Source organism: Thermobia domestica, chromosome 3 (assembly GCF_964235325.1).
Source record: "Thermobia domestica chromosome 3, izTheDome1.hap1.1, whole genome shotgun sequence".
NCBI classification, from domain to species: domain Eukaryota; kingdom Metazoa; phylum Arthropoda; class Insecta; order Zygentoma; family Lepismatidae; genus Thermobia; species Thermobia domestica.
In genome coordinates, this window is record NC_137456.1 from 134,079,514 (window position 1) to 134,101,339 (window position 21,826).

General features: G+C 35.9%; 1 protein-coding gene across 7 annotated transcripts in view; it reads right to left on the reverse strand.

Annotated features, from left to right (window-relative positions):
• nej (CREB binding protein nejire) overlaps nucleotides 1–21,826 on the reverse strand; it is a 255,701-nt gene that overhangs the window by 45,873 nt on the left and 188,002 nt on the right. For 4 of the 7 annotated variants that reach the window (XM_081751731.1, XM_081751727.1, XM_081751726.1 and 1 more), the window contains exons 11-16: nucleotides 19,008–19,040; nucleotides 14,860–15,103; nucleotides 13,485–13,625; nucleotides 10,302–10,591; nucleotides 8,028–8,185; nucleotides 6,486–6,596 (exon numbers count right to left, since the gene is read on the reverse strand). In XM_081751731.1, the coding sequence (XP_081607857.1) occupies nucleotides 6,486–6,596; nucleotides 8,028–8,185; nucleotides 10,302–10,591; nucleotides 13,485–13,625; nucleotides 14,860–15,103; nucleotides 19,008–19,040 (977 nt within the window). The remainder of the gene's footprint in view (nucleotides 1–6,485; nucleotides 6,597–8,027; nucleotides 8,186–10,301; nucleotides 10,592–13,484; nucleotides 13,626–14,859; nucleotides 15,104–19,007; nucleotides 19,041–21,826) is intronic. The other 3 variants (XM_081751730.1, XM_081751728.1, XM_081751729.1) reach the window with 2 other exon arrangements.

Consider the following 21,826-nt stretch of genomic DNA (forward strand, 5'->3'; position numbering starts at 1 on the left):
GAATGAAATGGTGAAATGAAGAAAGTGGGAGGAAACGGGAGAACCCACGAGCACGGTGTTTGTCTACCACAAAGTCCACACGGCGCGAGCTGGGATCGAACCAGGGACCCCAAGCACCGGAGGTGAACGCTCTACCAGAGCCACCGTGCTCCCTCCTCAGCAGATTGGGAATTCCTGCTGTTAAGTTGCTCTACATCTCATGACGGAATACCATTTAATCAATGGTACTGCATAGATACAGACTGGAGTAACTTAGAATTGCAGTTTGCAAAATTATCCTTTTACATTTCTTAAAATATCTGCACTTGTAAATACATACCAAAACGAAGTATGTTCTTCGTTAAACTTTTGTGATCTTTGAGCGTAATACGCACTGTTTCAAAATATATGATCTGACACTTAAAGAAATGGAATTCATTACCAAAGAGAGCGCTGATTCACTGTGAGATGAGAAAACGTCAGTCTTCAAGAAATTATGACCTTGACTAGTTTTAACTTGCAGCCTTGCAAGCTTTCAGACTGTTGTTAAGCACAAGGCATACGTGTAAAGTGAAGGATGTTAGGTTCATCGGTTAACGGCTTAATTTGTTTTGATATGTGAAAGTGTCGAGTTTCAATTTAATTTGTCTAGTAGTGTTCCTCCAGTCAAGGGAGTGATAATGTGATTTAGGACGTTCGTAAAATTTTGTTTTTGTGCCATTAATAGTGGAGACACGTAATAGCATATTGTAGCTGAAGGTCTCTCATAATGCTGTTATAAAAATACTACTACTGTAACAGATATGAAAAATAATAATCAAGGTAATTACACATTTAATGGTAGTTTCGACAGAAGCATTCTTTTATTCAATACTTACGATTTTAAGCAACTGCATATTTCGTTTTTAATTACGATTTCTCAGAAGGTGTTGTTTTCGTACTTCAGAAAAGGAATCAATGATCAGTTTATTAATGTGTTCCATTTCTTTAACTCGAACTACACTATTTCCAAATACAAAATGACTGTTACGTTCAAAGATCACAATAATGAAATGAATGAATGAATGAAAAAAAAAAAAAACTCAGTTTCAATATGTATTTCCAAGAAACAAAGGAAGTTTAAAGAATAAAATAATAATTTTGCAAGCTGCAGTTGTACGTGGAAAACTATGCGTGTTAATCACTGGATAGTTATGGTCAGATTCAGAAACGAGCAAACAACGTATTGAACTATTTAAGGAATATTTTCTACATTCTTTCCTCATTTAGCTCAAGAATGTTATAATATACAGAATATGCTTCTGCAACAAAACTATCCTGCCATATATTCCAGCTTCACCATGCCCAATCCCACCATATTTGTTCGCTCAATTTGTAATGAAGTCCTGTAACAATCTGTAAACGCCTCTTCTGTCTCTTATACTTAATTTACTATTAATGGTGTTGTTTCGGTGTTTCCTTACACCTTAGTACTTCAACCCTTCAATTTTATTTGAAAATGTTTTGTGTGGACCACTAAAAAATAACTGCCCAAGACATTAAGTCGTGAAATACCCCGCTCTCTTTCGTCACATGTTTCTGGTGATGTCTGAAAGGTCTATTTTACATACTCACACATTATAAAAGTAATCGGTATTATAAATATAGCACGAAACGTAATATTTCAAGAATGCACTACACATAAATAAAACATACGTTAACTAGCGTCTTTATAATACAAACTACCGTTTGTGAAATGATTTACGATTTACGACACTAAGCCTCAAGAGGGAGAAGAACAGTGTACCAGCAATACGTGCTTACGAGTGGAGAGACTGCGGGCGTATAGGCCCTGCAGTGCCCTTTCTTGTGTTCTCGCTTGTGGTAGTGTTACGCCACGCAAGTCAGTGAAAAGCTGTTGAACGAAATGGAAACCGTTAATGCAAATGCCAGTAAGCCTCGCTGAAGTCAAAGTGTGTAATATCAGAATGTGAGATTTCGAAAGTCTGAATGATTCGTCTCTAGGAAACGGGTATGTCATAACGTGATGCGTGTGTGGAAGTAGAGGATCGTACGAAGTGACGAGCGGATACTGAACTATGCAATGCGAAAACAGTACGGATGGCCATCATCTTATCTGCATGGCCCTAACGGAACGTAGATTCGTCCACGCTGTTGGCTCGACGTTACAGCACTATAACGGCTGTGGACTTCTAGGCGTCGATAGTCTGACCCGCTGTCTATTGTAGGCTGTACTGGTGGTATGCCTATCATTGCGTTGGCTCGCATTGACTATAAACCACAAACGTCTTCAACTGCAATGAGCATGTGAACGCCGTTGCTAGCGTGCTGATGGCAAAACGTAGTATTTTCGGACAAGTCTTGCTTCAACCTATCCTACTGTGATTGGCGCATGTGTTAGATACTACCGTGGTGTGCGCGCAATCTCCCAGCATACATTGTTGAGCGGCATAACGGATTAAGAAGCAAGTGTGATGGTTTTCGGCGCCACTGACTACAACATATAATCTCAATTGCTACGTATTGCGGACAATCTGACTATACCGCTACATCAGAGTACTGTACTGTATCTCTACACATACCATATTCCACCAGGACAATACCCGGCCACATGTGGCGAGGAACGTGTAAAGGCTTCATCGAAGAACGACGTGTACCACTGATTCTCTGCCCTGCACGTTCACCTGACATGCCGCTAATCGAACATATCTGGAATATTGTTGGACGGCGAACTGTCCTTCACAGTTCTCCAGAAAACACTATTGATGCTTTGTGGTCTTGTATACAAACTGCGAGGAAGAAGACCCCTGAGGAACTTATCAGGATCTTCTTGGTTCCATGCTATAACTTGTAGAGGTTCTGATTGCAACACGTGGAAGCTTCACCATACTGAATTCTCAAAAAGAACACGTACAGGTCCCTAACCCTAATCATTTGTGTATTGCCATGTAACTACTCGCTGTATAAATTTCATTTCAATCACATGTCTCCTACTTAGTGTTGCAAATTTCACAAGCGGTAGTGTATATAACGTTTGTGTGTGATATTATTTCAAATTGCGTCTATAATAGAACAATGTTAGTCGATACATTATGCTATATGGTGAACATTCGTGTTAACAAAAGAAAAAGAATAATGCCGGCCCCAGCATTCCCATCTGTACACACACATTATATATATATATATATATATATATATATATATTATTCTAAAAATAGTGCCCATGGAATAGAGTATTATTCTAGAAGTTAAACTAAGGCGAAAAATATATACAATTCTATACTTTTTGGGATTCGTTTGGACTATTAATGGTGATACTCCATATTATAATATCCTTGGTTTACCAGTACTTCCACAAACTCAGTGTGGAGACGCCACTCACACTGCCCCAATCTGATCCGGAAGCATAACAATTACATTTAGTGGCCTTGTTGAGGGTCCTTACCATTAAACTATACCCTTGTAACACATTACATATTTTCACGATTATAAATGTATAGTTTGTAGAAAGACAGGAACATATGAGTACATCAGTCTGTTATCGGATATCATGAGACCCGATTAGTGTAAACAGAAATTACAGGAGAAAATATGGCGGATTACCACCTAGTTTTTAAAATACTATTGTGGGTATGCTAAGTTCAAGTGACCAGAAATTTATTCTATCCTTCTCGGACAAACGGAACAACTCTCGATTCACAATGCACAAAATTTTAAGCAAGCGATTTCACTTGTATGTGTACGAAGTCCAGATATTGTGGCGCTAGATGCACTCACTCGTAGTTCTACGTTTGCAATCAATTTTGGTTAGAATCGAGAACAATGAATATCTGCAGAATGTGTTTCTCGAGACGAGGATCTTTTCTGAGAAAAAGTGAACAGGCATGATGAACAAATATGGAACTCCTAAAATTCTAGTGCCATAAATAGCAAAAGAGCCTAAAACTGAAGGTCGTGTGGCTTCATCCACAGTCACTAATTTCGCCTTTTTTGGTTAACAAAAACTTCATATGCTGAAAAAGTTCGTAGTACCTCAACTAAATGACTTGCAACTAGATATGCGAAAGAAGCTATTTTGGAAGAAAGAAAGAAAGAAAAAAAACTGATATCTCGTTTTTCTGTGACTTTCTTATTTACGTACCACATTTGTTTTACTGTAGTGAATTTTATGATTAAAAAATTGCCTTTAGAACATTTACTACTTATGAATCCTGTGTTCCGTCAGGGGATGGCTATCTTGATAGGTTTTCAAATTGGCATTTCTTCGGGTGCCAGGAAGTATAAATTATGCAACCCAATATATCCATGGCGTCAGTTTGTTTGCCGAAAACATCTAATCCAGTGCCTGTCTTCATACATCTTGTCATTTGCCTCAATTCCAATTGACATGCAGAAGAAAAAGGTATCATAAATCAAGACATACAATACCATGTTGGTTTTGGTATCAAATTTCGTCTGCATTTCGTTCTCCGCTGGAAAACATTATAGTGAGCTTCAGATATTCTATTAGCAGTTAGTTTACAGAATTAAAGATATTAACAGCAGTTTTGGATATGATCTTAGATTAAAAATCTTCATTATTCATAGAACTATTTCTTTCTTTGCTGTTATAACGTGTCTGCATGTTTAAAATAGGAAACTTGGGTATTTCTTTTTTAGTTCTCTCTTCCTCGATAAATGCTATGTATATCTTATCGAGTTACTGAAAGAAGGCTTCTGACAGATAGCTGCACATGTTTTAACAAAACGAGAGGGAGGATTGTTCGCCAATCACAGTGGTATTCTTTCACGCTGTTGCTAGGCAACGAAGGTCACTGACCGCGCTGTTGCGGTAGTTCAGACGGCTTGTTAAACGTGTAAAGTTTGTCACCAGAGCTACTGTCTCTGTTGCGGAGCCTCTGGCAACAGCGCCTCCGATACTCCACGTGCTTTACCCAACTGTCAGAAATCACCTTTCCTTGTACACACAGTAGACAGATATATTTGTTCCCCGTAATTTCTTTCATAAAATATGTCTATAGCTCCTAAAATATAAATAACTAAAGACTTAGTTTATTCATAAATTGTAAATGATAATGTTATTCCACGAAAACCAACTACTACATTTTCACAACAGTTATTGCTAGCACTATTATAATATTTAGTAAAACACTTTTGACGTTGAAAATTAGTTCTTATAGCTCTACAAGTAACTCGTTGGAACTAGACAGCCTACTGCGTCTACTGATTTGCCTTCTTTTTTCCTTTCCCGCTGAGTAATCGGTGATTATTTAATTCGTGTTTTTTTTTTTTTTTTCGCTTCAGAATACAGTAATTAGAAGTTACGTCGTGTTATAATAGAAAAGAAAGGTAGAACTTACCGTTATTTCTTTAGTAAAACCGAAACTTGAAAAAAGCCCAAAATTTCCAAGTTTTTTTTTTTCTTTCTTATGGAGTTGCGTCACGGACAGAATTTATGCTACATATGCACCCGACCTAGGGCCTATTACTCAAAACTATTCGTCTTGTCGTATCTATGAAACTTTTCAAAATCATTTTATAATTCATATACCATAAAATCATGTCAAATTCGAGGTATCAGCATTAGTATTAAGAAATATTTCATATTTCTCTTTCATATTTTACGATTTGTAGAATTATCATGTTACAAAACTAATAGCTTTAAGAAATACACTCCTGGACGCACTGATACACACGATTGCTAATGTAATCCCAGAAATGTTTACAGCACAAGGCATAATATTATATCACTTAGACATACTACAAGGAGCAAAGAAGCACATCTAGGGGTGTACTGGCATCGCTACATAAACGTAAGTCCCTCTTCGGTCTTAAGTCGTACAGCTTTGACTATAAAAGTTCCATTACAACTAGGAATGCAATGGATATACCCGATTGCAATGAAATGAGCTGAGCGAGCTTAAACTACGTAATCATGACTTTTTCCCCATGTTAAGTCTATGCAAGCGTTTTTCGGTGATTATTCCTCGATGGTACATCGGATTTTTGATTTCGACCTATGTTGTCACTCAGCACGACATACTCTATCAGCGTGCTAAGTTTGGTTGAGATCGGCCAAACGGTCTAGGAGGAAGTGTTTTTCGGTGATTATTCCTCGATGGTACATCGGATTTTTGATTTCGACCTATGTTGTCACTCAGCACGACATACTCTATCAGCGTGCTAAGTTTGGTTGAGATCGCCCAAACGGTCTAGGAGGAGTTCGCGGACAACCAAACGACTAACCCGAGTATAAGAGCTTCGCTTCGCTCAGCTCAATTAAAAAAAAAAAAAAAAAAAAAAAAAAAAAAAAAAAAAGTAATATCGGGAAGACTTTACGGACACCTTATGTAAATTACGACTGTTACACGCTTACTAGTTCATTCTACCACATACTAAATAATAACTACCTTCACTAAAAAAAACACTATTTGTCTTACTACAGTAAAATATAGACTAAATAAAATTATATTTACTGAACCTTATAAAAAGTGTATAATACTTACGTTTGAGGCTGAGTAGGATCGTCTCCCAGTGTGACGGTATCTCCTGGGATGTCATTGAAGCACTTTTGGCAGAAGGTGTATCTATCAGAGAGAAGGCCATACTGCTTTGAACTGAAGATTCAAGACACAGACATAGGGGGACCATCGGCACAACAGCAGCAGTGGCAGGGGATGAAGAAAAAGAAAACAGGGTTTTGCGAGTGAAACCAAACATTGCAAGCAAAAGCATTAAAATAACGTGAACACACACCAAACGCAACCAAGCCTTTTAAAAATTATAGGAAAAGTAAGAAATATGAGCTGTTTTTCTTTACGGCACATTAAATATTGAACATTCCCAATCTGTACTGCCATTTGCAATTTACAAAGAAAGTCATAATAATAAACACAAGAAAATTAGGGCCAACTTTCCATGAAGAAATTAGTCCTAGGAAGCACAAATAATACAAATCAAGCAAAAGAAGCAATAGGCAAAAGTGCCATGCATATCCAAGATAAGCCGATCCCACACAAACAGAAAGATAGAAAGAAAGAGAGAAACTAATAGAAAAATAACAAGAAGCTATTATGGAGTATATACAAATGCTGTGTGCTTTCCCCCAACAAAATTACAATTAACATCTACTATACTAGCAATACTTAAGCACTTATACTGCATCTCCAGGAGCTAAAAAAGTTTACTGTAATTTAAAGAACAACGATGACTTTTTTTTTTTTAACTACAAACTTTCAGAATACCTTTTAAAAAGGTATTTCAGCTCCTGTATATATGCATTACATTTAAAACTTATCAAACGGAGTTCAACATTTATTTTATTTTTATTATTATTATTATTTAATGGGAGTAGAGGGGCACTATCAATGTTTTTCAGTGTGATGCTAGTGTTTCACCGAACAATTTACGCGAGAAATCTGTGTGACTGTATGGTAAACTAATTTATGCATCACCCTGTATACTAAAGTAATAAGGTACCACTAGTGATTCACTTTTACATTGGGAACCAAAACTAAGCTAGTGAATAAAAAAAATCTATTAGAAGCTTAATAACGAAACAAATAAGACAAAGTACTATACCTAAAATTTATTTCTGGAACATATTTGGCAAGTAATGATAATATATTGATAAAAATAAGTTTTAAAATAAATGCTGAAACTCCACGTGTAATTCTTTGTAAAGTACAGAAAATCTTTTTTAAAAAAATCCTGCATACATATTCAAAAATATTTTTTAAAACGAAAGGAAAATACTAACTGTAAATATAATAGAAATATTTTGCAAAATTATGTTGTATAATAAGATCTACGAATGAAAAGCTCTTACAATAAACTAAAATCCAGTTGAAAGTAGAAACAAAAAGTTTCTAGGAACTACACTAATACGTTTCATTCTACTGGAAACAATGGCCCTAAGCTTTAATCTAAATGTTTATGTATAATTATTGTTTCCATAAAAGAAAACGAATCAATGAAATAATAAAGAAACAAACATGTGATCTTAAAATCTTATAATTCGTTAAAACGAAGACTTTTAGGGAACAAACCTGTTTTGATAACTATAATATTTTGCATCTCTTGGAATGGTGCACAGCTGTTTCCCGTAACAGCATAATACTTGAGGATTAAAAGTATACTTGCGTCCACAACAGTATCCTAAAGTCTGCATAACAGGATCAATTTCCTGTTCGAATACCTCCGATAACTGTAAAAGTAGAAATACAGTAAAAAAAAATTAGTTGACATGACCAAACACATTTATAACTTTAGGAACACTAAACTACTGCGATCTAAACACAAACTTTACTCTACTAGTTTCCATAATCTTTGTGGAAATTCTGCTGTAATACTTCTTTCCAAGATTTCAATTTCATGTATTACTGTTTCATCTCCAATATTCTTCATCTTGTATTATTCAATCTGGTCATCAAGCTCTCAAGGTACCATGGAACTAACAATTGGTCTTCTGCTTATTCTGTACACAACCATTGAAAATTTATCCTGTTTTTATTAAAAACAGGAAGTTGTACGGCAGAATATTTTCCTAACTGTACGGTCAAACAAACAAAAAGAAACTTAAAATGTGTCTTTTTTTCACAGGATTGCATTTTTCATAGGTTCTTCATTCTTTAAACTAAACCAACATATCTTTCTTACACGTTTCGCAACGAGCTCGTATAGTCGTTTTCTTATCTGATGGAGTTTGTTACTTTAATATTAAATTTGCTTCAAATGATGTCCTTTTTTTTAGTTCCCGCAAAACTCATGTTAAACGATTCCAAGTTGTACCGAGACTGAAAAAAAATATGTACTGTATCAACGAATGTCTGCATTATTTTTAATTTCAGAACCGCAATTTGGCAAATATCCTTTTGTTTGTTTTCTGAATACAACACAAAAATTTGTTTCCATTGAACTGAAAATTTGACTTTATTCGAAAAAGTGTTTAGATAAGTATCACATCCAGATACGCAGACGTTATTAACAAACACAAGATTATGAAGCTAATACAGCAATTTTATATCTCAAATTACTCAAGAAATATGAAAACAATTGTTAAATTTGACATATTGCTTAAAATGGCGTACTTGAGGAAACTTCTTAGAACACTCTGATTTACTTTGCTTCTATGATATTACAATACTTTGTAGTAGGTGTGATTACAACAAGTTCTCGGAATTACGTAATTTTACGAGTGTTGCAAACCTTAATATTTACCATATCTCTAGAACGGTTTGAATATCAAGTTGCTGTAAATGGTATCATGAGTTTTACATCTAGTTAAAGCAGCTATCTGCAATTGCCTAAGCAGTTTCTTGAAATAAAGGCTTTTGTAAAAAATAAATAAATAAATAAAAATAAAAAATAAAATAAATCGAATTTTCAATCCTTTGTATTTTTGTTCCTATTCAATCAAAATTTGTCGTATCATGACCATAGTATCAGACAACGAAGTACCTTCGATGTGCATTGTCACGTTCGTCTCACCTGAGTTGTTACTGCTATAGTGGCCACCAAAATTTGGATATTTGTGATACTATAACGTCTTTAGCTTGCAATACTGAACAACTCTGATATTGCAAGTTTTCGTTTAACACGCAGATTTGAAACATGTAATAACCCGACGTAATGTCATTTGGAAATTTTATATATATATTTCACATTAAGTTGGCAGCACTGTTGAACTTAGCCCCTTGCTGACTTTAAACTTTGTTTATTAGTTTAAAAGTTACAAGGGCATATTAATATAAATGGTCCACATTTCTGGAAATATAGTTGCGAGTAAACTTAAAATTCAATCAATCACGATTTTTCGAATTGCGAATGAAATAATAATACGTAACAAGCATTTACAAACTTCATCGCAAATGCAGGAACATTAACTCCAAGGAATAGTGACGCAACTCGAACCAAACAACGAGCAAAAAAACAAGTTTAATCGCGAAACACAAGAAAAACTGTTAATTTAATTTTGCTAAACCAGTGATTACCAGGCGGTGTACAAAACCTTAGAACTTAAAAATCTAGAAGCATATATAAACTAATTAAAATCAATTTTTAGATTTACCTCCAGTAACACCCACAATGCTCAGTACTGCGTAAGAGTCAGTACTTTATAGAAAGTCTTTCACTATTATAGTTTATATAATTATTAATAAAAAATCAAACAAGTGTGTTGCAATGTCATAAGCGTTCAGAAAATGTCATTAATATTTAAAAAATAGGAAGCAATTATTGCCTTGGAGAATATTTACAATAGTTTTCAATCTACCACGAACACTTCATAACGAAAGAAAGCAATTACGTATATCCTTGCTTACCTTTGTACAATACCTATATACACGGGATGTTTTCCTATTGTACAACCAAGCATTATCGAACATAAGCCACACATCATCTACATACTCCCAGGGGTCGGTATATTGCCCTGTATCTAGTTTACGTTTCACAGTTGAGAGATCCATTGGTTTCTTTATAATATCAAAGTAGTCTGGTATGCCTAGAGCTTGAGGATCTACTGGCTGACGGAATGGCAGTGACTCTGGGTCTTGTCTATATAATTTTTCCAGCGTGGGCATCAAAGCTTGTCTCAGTTCATCTGGTTTAAATACTAGGAAGAGAAATAATTGTATTATTTCAATTATTCAAAAACACATACTAAGTTGGCATTTTCCAAAAATACAAAATCTATTATTATTTTGATGTAAAATCGACCACACGAATTTTTAAAAGAAAATTATTACTTTTTAACTTACGATGCGTGTTAAGTAAGTAGTCTGTTTTAGTATAACGGCATTGATTGACTAGTTCTTCTTTTCAAAAAAGTGACACTGTATCATACTACTAATTAACTATGTTTATATAACTGCTCATTATATACTGCTAGTGTGCATTTCATTAAGAAGCGTCCAAACGATCAAAACAAGCACAGGTCTTTTCATGGAACTTTAATAATTATACCTAATGGCTATGAATTTTTATGACCTACAGACGTGGACAAATTATTAGCAATTTTTTGAAATTCATGGAAATTTGTTGATTTATTGCCTTTCTTAAATTTTGCTGAAGAGAGCTAGTCATTTGTGAGACACTACGTGACTATCTCTTCACTGAGCGACATTTGTAAGCTGTTTGTGAGTTCTTACATGACAGGAGAGTGATGATTCATCCAGTAATCTGACGCAACATGAGGAAACGTGGTTCCCAGACGAGAAATGTTTGAATGGAGGAAAAGCCCAGGGAGCACATAAACTCGTCTTCGGAGCTAAAATCGCTGATCATGTTCAGTTAAAAGCCTTTCCTGATACGAAAAGGACTTGCTGGAGCAGTTACTGGTACATTTACGAGTTTCTTGTGTGCATGTAGGGTGGTTCAAGTGTAATTTTGTGTGTTTGCTTGAAAAGGATTCTTTGAATTGTTGTGAACTGTGGTTTTGGAGTAATTGATAAGAGAAAGCATGTGTCGCCAAAGAAACGAATGATAATTCGGACTCTGTTGAACTTGAAAACCATGTCCAAGTTCCAGATTAGCAGAAACGTAGGGGTCAGTGCATCGTATGTTACAAGATTTGCACAGTACTTAAGCCGTGGGAATGCATTGACACCAGAACGTAAAGGTGCTTGCGGCCGAAAATCATCGCTATCAGCCTATGCAGACAGACTGCTGGTAAGGGGATAAAGAAAAGATCGTCGAGGAAGTTCTACACAACTTTAGGGAATTCTTGCAAATGCTGGTGTCCATGTTTCATCTAGTACTATTAGTCGGCGATTGTTTGGCAGAGAGCTGAAAGCTACGCGTCCCAGCAAGAAACAAAAACTTGACTCCGGCGATGGTGAAGAAACGGTATCAATGGGCGAAAGATCACTAGGATTGGACTGCAGATGATTGGGGAAGGATATATTGATATTTTATTTGTCATTTAAGTTTGATAATACATAATTTAACTTATCATTTAAGTGTAATTTGATAGATTGCGAATGTATAGGTTGCCTGTATTGTTGTCACTGAACGAATGTTAATGTGATTTATGTGGACCTCAGTAATTTTAACATGTCATTTGTCCGCAGGTTGTATTCAGTGATGAGATTATAATTTCTGTAGAAGAGGAGAACTCCCAGTATGCGAGGAGAACGAAAGGCGAAGCCTTTAAGACAGATTGTGTAAGACAAAATGTGAAATATCCAACAGGACTGATAGTATGGGGCTGCATTAGTGTGAAAAGAACGGAACGTCTCTATATAGTAATAGTAAACATGAACGCAGGGTAATATCAGAAAGTCATCACAGAACATCTTTTGCCACAGTTGCGTGAATGGTTTCCATCTGGGGACCCGATTTTTATGCATGATAGTGTGCCGTGGCATAAGGCTAAGGCTGTTTTCAAGACTTTGTAACAGAAAGGCTTCAGAATCCTTCATGGCCTGGAAACAGCCCAGATATGAACTCTATAGAGTCTATTGGGCCCTTTCTGAAGAAAAGTGTTACGGAGTAGCATCCAACTTAAGAAACCAGCTGATGGAAATTGTAAATAATATATGGCACGGTGATCCGGAAATAATAATAATAATAATAATAATAATAATAATAATAATAATAATAATAATAATAATAATAATAATAATAATAATAATAATAATAAAAAATTGCTGTGCGATAATATACCAGATACCAATACGAATCCAGGCACTATGTCAAGTCAAGGGTTTTCATACAAGGTGCCAAAATACGTGACAATCCTAAAATTACTAATAATTTGTCCACATCTGTATAAAAGTGAAATTATACAGCGAGTTATCACCCATTAAATGTTTTTCAATCCTACGAAATGCATTTGTCATCTACCTGATCTATTTGTGGTCAATAACGTATGGAAGAAACCAACAGTCGTCTTGTAACACTGATAACCCAGCTGATAGAAACTGTATTTTTTCGAAATATTGGTAGCGAAAAACTGTTGCTTCTTCGGAAAAAGTAAAATTGCAGGTACTCTTCAAATTGCATTACTTCATTTACGAACAATATATATAAATATTCAAGAACTTAATTGCGTATACGAACAATTTTTGATTCCATCTGAGGAACATTCCTACTAACCAATCTCCCTCAAACCCTCTTCTTTTTATTTCACATTTCAGTGAAAAGCAAATACTTGAGAATAAATTTTATGGATTAATTCAGAAGATAAAAATTTGAGATTAACTGAAGTAATTACTTCTTATATACATAAACTTCGTATAGCCTTTCAATGACAACATAATTCAAATTATGGTTGTTTGGTTTAATGTCCAGTTTCAGTGCCGAGGTTATATGAAGCTTGGTGTTACAGTTTAACGTGGAATCCGAACTACACAATCTCACACCGGGAACAAAACCCGGATCTCGCGCGTCGCAGCTCAGTACGCTAACAATATAACTGCCAGAATTCATACTTCAAATTACATATTTATGTACTTTAATTTTATATATTAAGTTAAAGTAAAACGGAACACTGCACTTATACTTACAGCATTTTCTTTTCTTTTCTGGGGGTGGAGCCGCTGTTTGAGTAGCATCAGTATTTGGCTTTACGTCTGACGACATTGCGTTCTCTCCAGTACTCGAAGTAGACATGGGAGTAACAGGCTCTTCTTTGATGGGAGTTTCTTCTATAAACAAATGCAAGAACTAATTATCAAAGAGTTTGTACCTTGAGCTTTAAATATATTCGTATTTAGGAAGTACAATCGAAATTAGTAGTGAACTAATACATGCATATCTAATATAAACTGAAGTTCATTACCTCAATACTTGCTATTAGGATGTTTTGGCAAGCAATGAACTTTTCTTTATATACGTGACACGAAGTTCAAATTTAGATAATGGCACGTATTCCTATTTAAAAATTTATGTACATTCATACTCCACAACACTAAAGAATGGTCGAAGATGACATGTCCAAGAACAGAACTACACGAACATTTTTGGCATTCATTATACAACTGTAACTAATCGTTTCATCGAATACTGTTAGAAATGCAGAAACACCAAATATAAATACCTATACCAATAAACATGAATTTAAGAAAATAAAAATTATACCAATAAACATAAATTTAAGAAAACAAAAATTAAGTACAACACCAAGGGATAACAGGAAACTAAAGCTCATAGGAAGAGAAGAAAACTTCCTCGTTCATTCTCGAATATGTATCCTCCGTGTGTTTTTGAACTGATATCGGCTAATAGTTTGTTTATTACCCATTTTGCTACGTCTCACCAACCTCTTACAATCGATAAAGGCTATAAAAGCATAATTTAGAAATAATTGCACCAATACAACCAATGATATGCAAAACAACTTAATGTCTTTCCCATTATTTTTGTTGCTCCTTAGAGAAATTATTCTGAATTTTTGAGTTAATCGATGCCAGGAAGCTATTCTACCATATGAATATTGCTGATATTGACAACTGTTTATTTGTTTCAGGAGTGATTTCAAAAAAGAAAGAACAACTGAAAAAGACTGACGCATTGGGAATACACTTTAATTTTATTTTACATTTCACAATTTTCGCAAATACAGAAGTAAATAACTACCTTCAGATGTGATATACTTTCCAGGAATATAAAGCTATTTCGTGTCATTAAATGTTCACTTCTTCCATCAACAAAATTTTCATAAAATCTGGATTTATCTAACTGTATTCTCTACGAAGGTTTTGTACAGCAACATGGATTTCTATGGATTGACAGCCTCTAACCATGTAGTAGCAGAAGGCGCAATGAGAAAGGGGTCAAAAATGGCATGAAATAATTCTCAGCTCGGGATGCAAGGCAGCAGCATTTTTTTTCTAGTAATATATATATGCTTCCGATAACTTGCATAAGCAAATTACTTACCTTTAACTGTAACTGAATTCTCAGACGGAGCGCTACATTCGTCCATTGGTTCAGTCTTTATTTCTGTTTTGATATCTTCAGTCTTTACTTCTTGATTCATACCACTACTCATATCAGTCATTGTGATATCTTGTTTTCCGTCCAACTTAATCTCACTGCAAACTTCTTGTTTGATTTCCTGCTTCAGTTCAGGTTTTATGTCTTGAGTTGTGCTTGAAGGTGTCGTCGCGTCGTTTTGGGAAACCTGTCAAATTTAAACAAAATAAATTAACGCATTATTTATTTTTAGTGTTCACAAGTTATTATTATCGAGAAATAACTTTGTTCCTCAGGGGGTGAGACACGGTAGCACTATCATATACTAAGCTCATAAACAACTTACCCTTAGATATACATTCCCGTTCCTTACAGCTATAAGAATATTACGAATTTAATTTGTTAAGACGTTCTTGGAAACTCTGATGGTAGCTACGTCAAAGTAACTATGAAACCAAAATAGAAAACTAGGAAAGTTCTCAGTTTCATAAGGTTCTTTTTTAATCCTTGGCAATTACTCAAGGGTCTTGGAGACTGCAAGATCTTAAACTCTGAAGTGATGTAAGGAAGCAGCGTAAGTGTGTTTCCAACAATACAATGTTGGTACAAAAGAAGCCCTGATGAAAAACGAGTTTGACAGAAAATAGTGAAAATTTACACTAACTGATCACACAATACTAGAATAAATTATAAGCGATATCGCTTAACTTCAGATAAGGAGGGAAAGAAATAGAAGAAAGGAAATAAAACAGAAAAGCAGTTGTGAAACGTCCAGGTGAACGTCATCTTGAAATATTCTTTCGTGGGTGCACATATTGTCTCGGTTGACCACTTGAAGTATTTTCAATTCTGACTACAAATACGTATAAATTTCGTAAAGTTTTTTTTTTTTTTCTTCTTTCTTTTGTGAAAATAGATCGTATATTACCTCTGCATTCACTGCTACCGCCAAAAACATCGTATACCTGCTCTGTTAAAGGCAGGAACATAGCCGACTTTGAAACAATATTTAATTTCACTCGTTACAAAGGAAGATCTACAAAATGCTAGAGCTAGAAGTGCTGCTTACAAGTATATAAAAATAAAACAACAATGTTTCAAGATGGAAAAATCTCTCCAATGACTATAGGTTAAAACTACAAAACTTTTTAATGGGTAGTTTTAAGCAATGTTCACTTGCGAGCCATCAAATCCAGTGAGAATTTCAATATAAATTAGTAATAAATGTAGAATACTGCCTACCTTCCTTCAAGATCAACTCTACATTACTCTGACGATTACAAAAAGCCTGATGGAAGTAACTGTATTGACTTATGTAATGGGACTTCCATGAACACTTCTGTACTGTGAGGAAAATTTCTTCTTTAAAAAATGAAGCCAAGCTCTCCTTGAAAGCTTTATTTCTTCGTGCTTTCTTCGCATATGTCAATGTTCTTATGAACCCCTGAGTTGCAGTATTGTATGAATCACTGACTATCGGTCTCCCATAGAGACGCACGAACAAGAATGCTACAGATTTATTAGAAAGTTAGACATGTCCTACCATTCACATTAACTGGAAAATCTTTTCACTGAAATTTAATCAAAATCCCGAAAATGTGTTAACTGCTGCATGTACTCAAACAAAAACCAGCAAACTAGTCATTTTTCAGCAACACGCAATTATTTTGCTGTTAAATACCCTGTACAGAAGACAGAAAATTGCACTGATAATTTTCTTGCAAAACATTCAACAGTTTTCTCATATTTGAAATTATGATAGATTTTAAATATTTATAAAACAGACAAGATTGAATGTGCTTGAAAACTTGTACGAGTCTTGACAGGAAACTACACTGCAGCTCTATACGGCCTCCTCCACCACCCTTGTGTAACATGCAGCTGATACAATGAATAGCTCCTTTGATGAATTCTTTTAACTCAATATTCAAACTTGGTGATGAAACTTCTGTACCAAATTGATATTTACAAAATGTGACCAATTCCATTTAAGCTACCATATTTACAAATGATATGCAAATTTATAACTGCATACCAACACCATCGAAATGAAATTTAAAAAATGAATGAATAAAGAACCGGAAAACCAGATGAACACTTTGGAAACCAACACCACACACTACCCACGCTAATCGGAGATGTGTGCTACCATTATTAAAACTGATATAATCATTGCCCAGTACAAGTAGTTCCTGAAATTTTGTACTGCATGTTCTAAATATAATAGTACCCACTCAGTCATCAAGTTCTTATGCTGACCTAAATTAACTTTCCATACAAATTTGTTAAACATTCAAAGCGTTCTCTTCCACTCTTGAACCCTAGCCTAAAGCCTACAGTAGTTTAGTTGCTACACACTTACATTGAACGAGTCAAAGAAATGCTGTTTTATTATATGCTTGTACAAGGATACTTAGCATTTCTTTTTCAATGTAAAAAGACATTTCAAACTGTGTTTAATCACTTCGCTAACACTAATTTCAGCGAGAAAATTATCTGCTAACAATTATGAGTTATTCACTATAGTCGAGACCCGCGGTATGATCCTGTAATCCTCCAGCTCTTGGAGGCGAGACCGACCTATGCTGTGAAGGTTGATTTTACATGGCGGTCTGTGCATCCGCCAGCTCCACTGCATTCAAGCCCTGGTCGTGGTTCGGAACCCATATTAATACTTGATTCAAGACCCATTATGATCCTGTCCTTCATAACCTCGATGTCGTCAAACGACGTAAACCACAGAAATTCAAGCTCAATTTTACATTACGGTGTGTGTGTGTGACACTGACTTAATAAAAATTCTTCTATAGACTAAAGCACGATAGTTGCAATTCCCTTCAGAAAAAAAATGATATTGAGTTTACTATCCGTTTCAGCAGCGAGGCTATATGAGACGTGGACCTACAGTTTGGGTAACGTGGGATCCGAACATGAGTTCCCGGCAGGAATCGAACCCGGGTCTGCCACACCAAAGGCGTATACGCTAACCGCTTAGCCAGCAGGGAGCTCACTTTATTCTAATGTCGTGTGAACGACTGGTTTAGTTACTAATAACACAGAGAATGAAAAAGTGCCTGACTAGACCGGGACTCGAACCCGGGACCTCCGGCATATCGTGCTGATGGGTTAACTACGCCACCCAGTCCGCTTCTCACAACAGACAGTCACTCTCTCACTTTCGTTGTTAGTACTCTCCACTCGAACCACGTGGGTTGTACCACAGACCACTGCTGTAATTTGGACATTCGGTGTCCATATACCAAGCACTTATGACGCTTGTGATTTCATATATCAATGAAAGATGAAACAACCGATTTTTTTTAACACACCAAATCATCTGTAGATATGAAGGGACGTGAAGGGAGGACCCGGGTTTGAGTCCCGGTCCAGTCAGTCACTTTTTCATTGTATGTGTTAAAGAATTCACGTCTACAGAGGATCTGGTGTGTTAAAAAATCGGTTGTTTCCTCTTTCATTGATATATACTTATTTAGTTCCTCCTCATGATAGACTATACCGCAAATTTCCATTGCAGCCCCTTTTCACGGTGAAACAATACTAACCTCTGAATTTTTTCTTCTATCTTTCAGTGTAAGGAGGGAAAACGCGGGTAAGGCACAGTTTACAATATATTTAAAACATAATTATGTGACTTATGTAACATCATACTTCTCAGCAGAAAATTATTTCCCCATCTAAGATAATACATTCTAAGTACAGCAAACTTTGATTTATTCCAATATGACCCAAAATCAAAAGTGAGATCTTAGTTTCTCGACCTACGATTTTCTGGCGGGAGCTCATGTCGTTTGGTTCCATGTTATAATGTGAGTCAACGTCTCAAATAGCCTTGCTGCTGAACGAGGCGTTAAAATTAATTCAGATCAAAATCGAACTATGATTTCAGCCAAATAGTTTAAATGGAATAAACAAAACCACTTGCAACATATTTACTAACAGTTGCTGGATCTAACATGTACCAACTCACAATGATATCAGCATAAAATAATGGCAGCAGTTAATACGATTTTATACCAAACACCAACACGCTCTTTTAAACCAATTAGAAGTTGTACCCATTTCAAAGCACCAATTTAAGTTTAACACTGTACCTCTGATTCGGGCTTTTCCTCATTTTCTAATTCCTACAAAAAGAAAAATATTCTCGGTCAGCTGGGAGACAATTCCTGAAGTTTGGATTTGCAAGAATAGGAATAATGTATTACGTGTAAGTAAAAATATCAAAAATTAAACTTCATTCAGATGATTATTATAATTTTATGTTCTTGAACACAATATTTTTTCTACTTACAAGGAAGTTTTTTTTTTTTTTTTTTAATCTAATTTGATGATATTACAGAGCTATAATTATGGATAACTTGAGTTCTTTACAGCTTTAAAAACTAACACTGTCAGGAATTTTAATTATAATTTTGCGTACTTAGTTCTGATTCTTGAATAAACCTTACATTTTCAAGCTTTCGGCTCTCCTTGTTTACGGACTATAAAAATAGGTGTAAGACAAACACTAACATTAAAGAAACATAAAGAAATTGACTCACCGGAGATCAGTGAAGATGCACTGTCTTGTCTATATCTGTTATTACTCATTACGTAGCGATGCACCTCGCTGTGAAATGGTGGGGTCAATGTGTGTGTTCATTTCTTGGGAGGAACAGGATGGTTTCTAAGTAAGAAGCGGGAGACAGGATGGTTTCTAAGTAAAAATACACTTTTGTCGGTATACTATCAGTAACAGTACCAAGGAGTTGAAAACCTTTTCTTCCAAAACAAAAACAAAACAAAAAAAAAAAAAAAACTTAACCCTGCCATTTCATAGCGAGACACATCAACTGACGAATGGTACCAGCAATACGTAGGACAAGATGTACATAGTGTACTGGCAACCCTGCCGGCGCGCGCCATCTAAGTAATGGAGAACCGCGAGGTGGCAGCGCCTGCGAAGGGAATGTCAGTTGAGGAACTGACTGTAGTGTGTCAGTCAGTCAACGAGAGCAGTGGCGTAAAATTGGTACCGCGAGTGGACGTGCTCTAAACGATGTTCACTAAACAGAAACAGCGCTCGTGGATCAAAATTAAAGTGGCACGTGGTCGTAGTGCACGCGAATGTTATCAGGGACTGCGCGAAGCCTGTGGTAATGCAGCGTTGCCATACCGCACCGTGGCGCGATGGGTTAAAGTGTTCGTGAAGGCAAGAAGATCATGGAAGACCACCAACGTTTTGGACACCCTACAATGGATAACACGACGATTCAGCTTCTTGCATCCTTGCTGGACGTGGACAGACGGTAGACTGCGCGTGAGTTATCGGCACAGGTCAGGGTATGCCATAAAACTGTGCTGCACATTCTGCACAACATCCTTGGTTTCCGCAAACTTGCTTCACGTTGTGTACCACATGCCATTACCGAGGTGCAGAAATGGCACCACTATGCACTGGCACAGGAGATCCTGGACCGCCACCACACAGAGGGTGATAATTTCTTACGCAAGATTGTCATCATTGATGAAATCTGGGTTTGATCGTACGAATCACGTTTGAAGCGCCAATCCAACGAATGGAAGTATCCCGGTTCCCCGCGGCCAAAGACTGTTCGCTCTGATCAAGGAGGATTGAAAATTATGTTGATTGTGGCATATGATGTTCAAGGGGTTATCCTGCACCATACTGTACCAGAAGAACAGACTGTGTATGCGCCACATTACTGCAGTTTTTGGCAACACCATCTGCGTCCCACACTTCGGAGAAAGTGCCCTGATCTTTTGGTACGGACCCCATGATCTAGCATTACAATGCACGCTGTCACACAGCCAATGTTGTGACGAATCTTTTACATGCTTTGCAATGGAAGATTCTGGAACATCCACCGTGTTCGCCGGATATGTCTCCCTGCGATTACGACCTTTTAGTCAAGATGCAGAAACCACTTCGTGGACAACGATACAACAGCAGAAAAGCCATTTTCAATGCCGTAGGACGGTCAAAACATCACTAGATAAGAAAGTGCTGACGGAGTACGGCGCCTTCCATACGTATGACAGAAGATTGTGGACATGGGGGAGTACATTGAAGGCATATAGCATGTATTTTCACCGTTAATACAGCCATTTGTGAATTATAACAGTCGATCCAACACTTTTTATCCATCCCTTGTATATTCACTGTTTTACTTCAGCGAGTTCATTCCTTACATTTCCTTGGTTTTCGCTTGTCTTATTTTTATTTTTACCTTCCATAAACAAAGCTTCAGGAGAGAGCCGAAAGCATGGAAGTGCAAGGATTATTCTCGAATAAAATTGAAATGAAATGATCATGCTTACAATGTTACATGCCAGAATCACAAATTAAAGGTAATACTAGCATTATTCTTCATAGTTTCATATAAATTCTTGAACAACGATATTTAAAAGACTTATTTGATGTTATGAAGTTACTACCAACTAATTCTGCAATCTGAAGAAAATCTGGAATTTAAGTAATATTTCAAAATATACTCAATGCTTGAGTATTTTATTACTATCATCATATTATCTATATAACATCGACTATCTTTTATTACTGTATCATATTATCTATTTAACATTGATTGTCCTTACTTATCACGCTTGCTTCGATAATTAATATTTTCTTCTTAGTTCGGAACACAATCTACTGAACTATATCAAGTTACTATCTTCGAATTAATTTTTGCACAGATTATGTTTTGATAAACGCGCTTGCAGTTTTTTTTTTTCCTAACATCATATCGATTTTATGCCAGCTGCAAGGAAATCTGCATACAGCCTGGAGCTTTGCTGCTTTATCAAATTATTTAACGTTATTTACAACATGAGCAAAACTAAGTTGCGTCCTTTGTAATTTAAGACTTAACTTATTAACTTTTCATGACAATCGCAACTAAACACGTCG